The sequence below is a fragment of the Ceratina calcarata genome, unplaced genomic scaffold (genome assembly GCF_001652005.2).
Source record: "Ceratina calcarata isolate Rehan_Ccalc_2016 unplaced genomic scaffold, ASM165200v1 scaffold79.2, whole genome shotgun sequence".
Classification (NCBI taxonomy): domain Eukaryota; kingdom Metazoa; phylum Arthropoda; class Insecta; order Hymenoptera; family Apidae; genus Ceratina; species Ceratina calcarata.
Window position 1 is genome coordinate 346628 of NW_017179212.1, and position 10456 is coordinate 357083.

Here is a 10456-nt window from a genome sequence, read left to right on the forward strand (position 1 = left end):
TAAGATCTCCGATAAAAATTTGAAGTATCCTGTTTGTATATATAACTGAGTTTTATGAATGTACGAAGTTTTATAAAAATCGATGAAAGCATAAAAAAGTTAGACACGGCAACGTATGAAAATTCAATTTATCTGATTGTCAGTTGCAGACCGGAAGACGTAAGAAACTACGATTTTCGAAATTTCTGTGATAATACCATTTTTCTATAAATGCATGAAATCTACAGTCTAATAATATAAATGTACAAAAAGCTTCTTTCAATGAAATCAGTAAATACTGTCGATTTTAGATGATACCTGTTGTTGATTTACGATGTATGAAATCTCGATGGCGACACGAAGATGTCGGAGGAAGGAGGAAACCGCGCAAAAAGTCGGTTAACGTGCGTCAACGCGTCGATCGTACTCGCGCAAGGACGTTTTCGCGTTGCATTCGATGGATCATCGCTAAAAGCGTCGCAACCGGTTTCTCGAGAACCACGTTGCTCGATTGCTATCGGTCGGCGAAGATAAGAGGCGGTATCATCGGCCATCAAACGGCCTCCTTTTTACAACCGACAAACCTTCGTTTCAAGTTTCAGTCGTGCGTACAAGTTATGCATTTATGCGAGTAGGGTTGCCATCCGCCCAGACTTTAATGAAGAACTGCATTCAAAGAATAGATCTTTTAACTTGCTTAGCTTTCGATTTTCCATCAGTGGTTCCCTAGTGCACCTGGCGACATCGTTGCGTTTTCCAGGCTGTGTTCCGCGAAACGGCCGGGACGTTGCGAAACACTCAAACCATAGATGTGCATAGACAGAAGTCCACGCGTGCCCGCATCGTTACGATTTCCATGGACCGGACAAGACAAGACACGTGCGACCATCTCGGGTGTACGTCGGTCCCATTAACGTCGACGCTCTTCGAATATTTCCCCGTTTAGAAACGACCGAGTGAATTTTCAGCACAGCATTCGCTCCTTCTCTCTCGGCCTTGCTCTTTCCCGTTCAAGGTCCCTCTCCTGGTAATTCTATACGTATACTGGAATCTCATTGTTCTGTTCTGAATTGTTCCGTTTCTCGAGATTGGTCGCGAGCTATTAAGTAATTTACTGGCCCGGATACGCTGCCTACTGCCTAGAACCCGATTGATCGAGAGAAAGTTGGAACTCGTGTACTCTCAATATTCTACTCTCAAGGATTCAGACCAAGAGGGACTCCAATTCGGGTTTACGTTGGTTTTTAATAAGTCTCCGCTTGGCAAGAGAGATCCGTGAAAAAAGGTCTTGAGGTACACGTAGGGTATAGTGAGATAATGATTAGAGAGTTTGTTAAATTATGGGGAACATACGCGACACGGTTCTTCGTTTAATCGCTCTTCCCTTTCTATCTGTCATCTCGCCGTTTTCTCTGGACGTGTCGATCGATCAGCTGCTCTCGATGAAAGGTTTCACCCCGAGAAATTAATATACACTTTCTATCATTTTCCATTTCCATCGTCTCTACTAATAATCATAAAAAAATTCTTCCATAATAATTGAAGTCTTGTAAGGATTCCCTGATAGTTCATTGCAATCATTATTAATCCAGTATAAAACATTTTACTATTTATTTATAAAATGAAATCTAAATTTCTGTTTCATCTTTAATATCTTATAATAATAGTTTCGAATAGTATTTCTTTATTTCCTCTACAAATGCAATGCATTAAATCTAACTATTTTATAGAATCAATAAAACTATCTACAATCTCTAAATCGATTGATTTGAGCAACGTTTACCATCGATCTAGCTTTTCTATAGTAATTTCATAGCAAACAGAATGGTTCAGACGCCCACATTTAACAAACCAGTCGTGTACGTAGCGAATCAATGTCGCGGTATTCGAGATAGAAGAGTAGCGAGAGATCACGTATGCTCTGATCTCGGCCTACGCCGCTCTCGATTCTCCACGGCCAACGTAACTTCCGTCGATGAAAACCCAATGACCGTTATAACGCAATTCAACATCTTTTTATTTGATTTACTATCGTCCAATACGTAACCTCGATCGAGGAAGCAGCTTTTTCTATTCTAAAAACATTCAAAGTAATCACACCTTTACTTATACCGTGACCGGTGGAAATCGTCGTCAACGTCATTGGAAATGCATTTGCCATTGCGCAATCATCACGTAACAGTCAATTACGTTCACGCTTCGTGTTAACGTGAATTGATCAATTATCAAATCTGTGGAATAATTCTGTTGCGAAGAGTTTCAACTAATCGAAAATTAATAGGAGCCATAATAAAATTCATGTCCATAAAACAGACAAGGGAACATTTAAGAGAATGTAATTAAGTTTATTTTTACTAGTATTAATCTGAGTATTTTGTATGTTCATGATCACATCGATTATGGTTTCGGTAGTTTCACCTATTATTCGCAGAGACGGTCGCGTGTCTCAGTAGGAAGGACCAGGTTCCGTGGGTTAATGACGACACGGTAGAGTGACTTGATACTCGATACGAAGAGAATTGGCTCAGTGGGTCGTAATTACGAACGATCCTGTGATCGATGAAAGTCCAGGGAGAGCGCAAGTGTCTCTCGATCTAAGTGAGGGAGGACAGTGCCTCTCTTCTAAGATTTTATGCAATTATAAAAAAATTAAAACAAATATAAAAAAAGATACAATACCATTAAGAAGTAGCATTATTATTAACTTGCGACATATTAATCGATGCGTACAGTGATTCCAGTGGCCTAGATGAATGGCCGGTGAATCTCGTTCGAGAACGAAAGCTTAGCGAAGCGGTGTATGAATAATTCTCGTTACACGTCGCGGCGTATTGCGCTGATACCGATCAAATGAGTTTCTCTGAACTTCTGAGGAGAGCCGTGAAAAAAAGAGGAACGGAAGCACGCGGTATTAGCAAACCCCGCCTTTCCTAGCTGTTTCAGATCGATGCCCCATAACTACTTGATGAGTATTGTCCTGTAACATAACATAATTTAATTTATTAAGTATATCAGAAAGCAGAAGGAACGGTTAAAATACACTGATTTTCTTAAAAAGCCTTGAGAGGATGAATGAAGTTTTATTAAAAAGAAGAATTAATTCAAGTAGCTTCATCAGACTTACAATTCATACAGAACTTATTTTAATGATTCATATAAAATAATATACACTGATTTTATTAAAAAGCCTTGGGAGGATGAATAAAATTTTGTTAATTAATTCAACGTGCTGAAGCTCTATATATAAAACATGTTTCAGTATAAAAATAATCAGCAATCCGTATGATTATTTAATTTCTTTATTAATATACTGTTTCATCGTGGACATTAGCAAACGGTTATTTGAGTGAAAACTTTTGTCGACTCATCCTCTCGGTTACTTTCCCGTTTATCGTGTGAATTTATGGTCCGATCAAAACCTGCGATAAATACATTAATGGTATACTAACGCGATGGATCTCGCAGGCCGATCGTCGCGGTTTCAAGAAATACTGTTTCACACGGTCGTTGGCTGGAGCCTAGAACCTAGACGAACTATTGTTCGCGAAGATAGGCGTCGATACCGCGCATTAAGTCTGGCTTGATTATCTAGCTCGAAAATAGCTGCCGTTAATGAGACTCGGCGGATCGCCCGGGAAGCGATTAGACGCAGCCATTATATACGCGATCTATGCAGTCACACGTGCACCAGTACTTATGTTCCCCGTCGGACGACATTCGTTAACGGCGGCTCGAAGCGTTAATTAACTAATTAGTAAGCGTTAAACCGGCGATCCGATCTGCGATGCGGACATTCTTGCAAAATCACTCTCTGTAAATAGATACAAGTAGAAATTTCGTTCATCCATAAATTAGCCTGCGTTTATCTTCACATACACTTTTCTCAATTGTATACTGTTTTTGAAATTCGAAGGAAAGAGCTCATGTTTGATATTTGCATATCAAATATTGCATTCGTACTATGATTAGACACAATTATGAAGTAAATACTTAGCCGAGTGTTTGATTATTTTTATTTAATATGTATTTGAAAATATGTAAGAAAATGGACGAACAATGTTGAATTTGTTTCAGATCAAGCTGGAACGTGTGCTCGGCGTGACCGTGTCGAGCAACGCGGCCCTGGACTGCGACGCGACCAGCGAGTTGGTCGCCTATCCTGCTGGGTAAGTTCTCCAGATCCAGTCTCTTCATTTTCTTTGATCGATCTCTCGCATGTTTCTACTCACTAGTAGACAGCAACGTTTAGATAAGAAGACACTTTTCTTTGTTCAATGATTTTGTTAAGATTTATGAGTACAAGTGAATTTTATTTTGGATTAACTAAGACACTAACGTGTTTATTATATGCTAGACTGACCGTATAAAGCGATTAACAATTATCGTTTCTATAAATTCGATTCTAAGGAGAAATACTTAAATATCCACAACAAATACATCAATGATTACATTAATCTTCCTCATACTTTCACTACCTGAATTATAAAGTTTACAAGTTACCAGCTTGAAAAATTGCAAACTTATCTAACAGAAGTTTGATCTCGGCTTTAATTGGAATAGAGAGGGAAGAAGAGGACATTAGCAAACGGTTATTTGAGTGAAAACTTTTGTCGACTCATCCTCTCGGTTACTTTCCCGTTTATCGTGTGAATTTATGGTCCGATCAAAACCTGCGATAAATACATTAATGGTATACTAACGCGATGGATCTCGCAGGCCGATCGTCGCGGTTTCAAGAAATACTGTTTCACACGGTCGTTGGCTGGAGCCTAGAACCTAGACGAACTATTGTTCGCGAAGATAGGCGTCGATACCGCGCATTAAGTCTGGCTTGATTATCTAGCTCGAAAATAGCTGCCGTTAATGAGACTCGGCGGATCGCCCGGGAAGCGATTAGACGCAGCCATTATATACGCGATCTATGCAGTCACACGTGCACCAGTACTTATGTTCCCCGTCGGACGACATTCGTTAACGGCGGCTCGAAGCGTTAATTAACTAATTAGTAAGCGTTAAACCGGCGATCCGATCTGCGATGCGGACATTCTTGCAAAATCACTCTCTGTAAATAGATACAAGTAGAAATTTCGTTCATCCATAAATTAGCCTGCGTTTATCTTCACATACACTTTTCTCAATTGTATACTGTTTTTGAAATTCGAAGGAAAGAGCTCATGTTTGATATTTGCATATCAAATATTGCATTCGTACTATGATTAGACACAATTATGAAGTAAATACTTAGCCGAGTGTTTGATTATTTTTATTTAATATGTATTTGAAAATATGTAAGAAAATGGACGAACAATGTTGAATTTGTTTCAGATCAAGCTGGAACGTGTGCTCGGCGTGACCGTGTCGAGCAACGCGGCCCTGGACTGCGACGCGACCAGCGAGTTGGTCGCCTATCCTGCTGGGTAAGTTCTCCAGATCCAGTCTCTTCATTTTCTTTGATCGATCTCTCGCATGTTTCTACTCACTAGTAGACAGCAACGTTTAGATAAGAAGACACTTTTCTTTGTTCAATGATTTTGTTAAGATTTATGAGTACAAGTGAATTTTATTTTGGATTAACTAAGACACTAACGTGTTTATTATATGCTAGACTGACCGTATAAAGCGATTAACAATTATCGTTTCTATAAATTCGATTCTAAGGAGAAATACTTAAATATCCACAACAAATACATCAATGATTACATTAATCTTCCTCATACTTTCACTACCTGAATTATAAAGTTTACAAGTTACCAGCTTGAAAAATTGCAAACTTATCTAACAGAAGTTTGATCTCGGCTTTAATTGGAATAGAGAGGGAAGAAGAGGAACGATGTAGAATCGTGTTACAAATCCGTTGACTCGAGGCCCGACCGATATTCGTGGGAACGAAGTCTTTGCATAACGCGAGTCACGCGGAAGCGGAGGATTATCTCGATCAGCAATATCGGATCTTTATTGCGATAGAGATGTTCCTCTGCGACCCATATATTTACAACCCTTTCTCAACGCCAAGCATCCTCACCCATTGCCACAAAGCTCGGTTGCTTTCTTCGTTTAACTTATACTTGCAAACAGAGTTGCAGGTAAATGATTAGATTTATAATTTAATTGAACATCAATTGGCAATTAGCGTTTAATTTTTTATTTGGATCTGACTAATTAAGAATAAAAATTATTTAATTAGTTTTATTGGAAGAAATTCTTATTTCTATTATAGAGATTTAATCGTTAATTGTTAATCTGGAAATTAAAAAATTTGCAACCCTGCTCCCAAATAACTTGAACAAATAAAATATGACTGGAATTTCTGTAAACGGAATTGTCAAATTACAAACTGAAAGGAAATGTGAAAAGTTACTTGACGTTATCACTTTGGTATGGAACAAGGATAAAACTTGTGAATGAGGCGAATTTCAAGGAACGACGCCGAGGAAACAGTGACGCTCGTCCTATCCCCGGTTTGTAGTAATCTTCTGATCGCACTTTCGCCATTCTTCCATTCACGCCACCGGAGAGCCTCCTCCTTTTGTACCGTCCGCGTTTATCCGTGACTGGAGGAATCGTGCGAGCACTTTTTCGTTGTTCGCTAACGAAGCTGAACTTTCTTTCACGGTCGCCTCTCGTCCTCCACATCATTTGCCCATTTCACTCGAATGGCCTATCCTAATGATAAATAAATTGCAATTTTTATGAAGGATGAAACATTAATGGCATCAATGTAAAGAATCTGATTTTAGTAGAAACTTTCGTTTCTTAGTACAATGTGGTTTTCATATTCCAGCTGTATTATTCATTATGAAAACTGTATTCTTCTTATTAGTCTATAAGTGTATAAAGTATGAACAGCAAAATGCATAATATGATGTTTAAACGATAATTAGTATTAATATATTATAAAATAATAAAAGTATTATTATTAAAGATATATTACTATAGATTACTTCTCTGCATAATTATTATATAAATTTATATTTCAATAAAAATTTTTATAAAGTATTACTTGAATTTTGTTTATGATGCAAATGGATTAAAGGATATATTTACTAAATATTATTTCTTAAATTGATACCCTGCATGTTTCATTTTACATAAAAATCTGCAGTGGTTGTAGCACTGGAAATGTAATAGAATTACATTTCTGAGGAGTATGCAAAGTTGTAAATGTTCTTAAGACGAACATATAGGACGTCTGGCTATATCGAATGCGATCGAGGAGGTACGTGCGGTACTCGGGCGAAGAATCGGGTCAAGAGAGAGGTGAACGGACCAAAAGATTCTGTGTCGGAGTTCCGCCTCGAGTGATACGTATCGGCGACAATTAAATCGTTCGATCCGAGCTGCCATCATCTATTACGTGGCTCGCTGCACTTCTTCCACCGCGCCTTTCCTTGAAATCTTGGGAACGATTCGTTTAGTTGGCAAGTACAATAACGCTTAAACAGCAACTCGATGCATACGCATGTCGGCTACAGCGAAATTACGATTTTTCACTCACGTAATGGAGTGTAATTACAGACAAGCCGTAATAACGAGCTTCTCGACAAGATTCCTAGCGCGCACGCGTGTTCACGCGTGCCTGCTAGAAATCTCGAAACAAAAGCTTCTCCGTATTCAAACTACGGGTTTCCTCCAGGCGTGATTTATTAGACTTCTTCTTCTCCTCCTCCTTCTTCTGTCCTCACTTAAATCTGGAGGAAAATCGAGGATTACTCGAAAAATGTTGGAGTTAGCAAAAGGTGATGTAGGACTTTATTTGTAGATAGTAGTTTGTTTTAACTTTTATTAAAAGCATTTTTCGCTAGCGTTAATAATAAACGAGTTATTGACAATTCATTAAAATCGACAAAATCATTGAAGGTTTACAACAATTCAATTTTCGTATTTTCTCAATTACTCATTAATTATTGGCGGTACCAAAAGATGTTTCAAATAAAAATTGGAGGTACTATTATTACCTACAAATTAAGTTGTATGCAATTCCATTGTAATTCCAATATTTGCTGAGTAATCATCATAAGTGTGAAACTAATTCTCAGTACAGTGGTAAAAAGAATAAACGTAAATAAGACTGGAGATTTCTGTACTTCTATTCTTTATATTTTCTCCGGTTGATTACGAAGTACTCTGTGTATCACGCATTAGCCCATAAATAACCGCTGCCACTTGCCGGCTAATTGCAACTAAGCTAATTATCGTTTGTTCGTAACCTCGCGTTCACGGTTCAACGGACCAGTCTCGACTCCGTTCCATTAACGAACCTATCATTAATATTGCATGAAACGTTTGCCAGAAATTTTTCTATGCTTTCCGTTTGGAAATCGAATCGTAGTCATCGTTGTGAACAACTATCGTTTTAAAACTGAGTTTCTAGGTCTATCGGCGTTCGAGTTAGAAGGTCGCGGATCGAGGTATCGTTAGTAGGACTCGGGGGCGTTTCATTTCACGCTAATTACACGATGCTCTCTCGAGCATCGCTTTCCCATCGGCGTGTGCCAAACTCGAGATTGAACTTTTCTCCAAGGCCGCCAGACATCCACCGTTCGTTTCCCTGCTGCATCCTTGCCTCGTTCCATATTCTCATCGATCGTCCAACATCTTTCAAACTTATAAGATTTAGAAAAATGAAAGTTTAAACGTCCACGCTGGAAGCACTTTATGCAATCTGCAATACAAGTCAGTCAGATTTTATTTCCTTTGTTATAGACTATTTTTAAACCTTGTTTTTTAATATATTTTACCGAAAACGTTTCGTATTTGGAATAATTCGGGTTAAAAATAAAGTTACACTTGTCCAGTAATTAGATAGGGCATACGGAATTAGCGAGCGTGGGACAATCTTTTACGGCTAACGAGCAAACGCGGTCGGACTTTGTGAGCAAGAAAACGAGAGTAAGCGCAGTTATACGCGAGTTTCACTCCCTTTTGCACGGCTATTGTTCCTTACCTCTGCTACGGAGAAACGTGCCAATCGAGACGTCGAGAAACTGGAAGGTATAATTGCCAGTTTAATAAACTGTTCGCTGGCCATCACGACTACCATTAGCCTGCCAAAAACGTTTGCCAGAATCGAATATCCATTTGTCATGATACATACCTGTCCAGAATTATCTAGTCACTTCCTCAGTCGAAACTTGAAACTTTGCTAAAATGCAAAATGAGGCATGATTTTTGAATTATTAACGAAAAGTTATGCCTCACTTTGTGTTTTAACGAAGAAAATTGTTGTTCAGAGACACTTATAGAATCACCTCTCTTCGGCTCTGATACTTTTTCTGAAGCACCTTGTATATTTATCTACTAAAGTGTATCTCGTTGAGATTGAAATCAAGTATCGCAGAAAATTAAATTGGACTAGGAAGAAAAATTGCTCACAGCAGACTTTAATGAATCAAACCATTCCTACATTTGAACAAGTTGCTTTTTGCTATCTATAAACTCCTAGTTTTTGCTGATCGACATCCATTAAAGAATTTAGCCTAGATTACTTTATAAAATTGACGAATGATGCCTATATATTTATGAACTGGGCTGTATCTCATCGGGATAGTGAAGAACGACCGTCGATCGGTTTCCGTGCCCGATAATCGTCCCAGTAACCTTTATACTGGCGACCTTACTGCTCCTTGTCCGCACGCAACTCCTAACTAGAAATAACAGACCGGAGGTGGTTTCCTGGTGTATTACGCCGCTGCTTTAACGAATTCCAATGCGAACGAGCATGTAAAGTAGCCAACTGGGAAGTGGAAACATTTATGGATAACGTTTTAGCATCGCGCGAGTTGAAATAAGAGATTGGATTTGAGAGAAAGTAGCAGAGAGCTGCTTGAACTAAACTAGCATGGTAGTGTGAAGCTGAGGAACAAATTCTATAAACTGGAGGCAATTCGTGAGTAACGTGTACCAGTTTCAGTAAGCCGGGTCGTATGGGCGAGGCGTGACTCCTTCAGACTTCGCACGACCTCGTCTCTCGTCTAGTCGCGAAAAACGGTAGATGTTTGGTCGTGTTCGCCACGCTTCGTTACGTTGTTCGCTTCGATCCTCCCCGTGTTCGAGCCTCGAAGGGGCAACGTAATTACGTGTAACCGCGCGACGAGCTCGCGTCTCGTGCTTCCCCTCACTTTTCGTGCTCGGCTCGTTATTAATATTAAACGAGGAAACATACAAAAGCTCGACTAGCTATGATTCCTGTGTGATTTCTATTTCCCATTCTTTCGACTCGAATTCAGATCTCGTTCCCAGGTCAACTATTGAGTCGAAACCCTCGAGAACGCAGGGAAATGGATTTCGAAGCTAGTTAGTTATTATTATTATTATTATTATTATTATTATTATTATTATTATTATTACTTTATTAACGAGCATAAACCTTTAGAGAATACAACAAAAAGAAGTGTGAGAAAATTAAGGATGTATTGGCTATACAGTCAATCCCAAAAGTTTGTGTACCTTAGAAAAACGCATTTCCTATAATTAAAAA

General features: G+C 38.8%; 1 protein-coding gene across 11 annotated transcripts in view; it reads left to right on the plus strand.

Moving 5' to 3' along the window:
• Window positions 1-10456, plus strand: part of Wdr62 (WD repeat domain 62) — a 79850-nt gene that overhangs the window by 48446 nt on the left and 20948 nt on the right. For 10 of the 11 annotated variants that reach the window (XM_018034497.2, XM_018034504.2, XM_018034502.2 and 7 more), the window contains one exon: window positions 4054-4145. In XM_018034497.2, coding sequence (XP_017889986.1) covers window positions 4054-4145 — 92 coding nt within the window. Of the gene's footprint in view, window positions 1-4053; window positions 4146-5309; window positions 5397-10456 lie in introns of those variants that run through there. The other variant, XM_026818463.1, reaches the window with a different exon arrangement.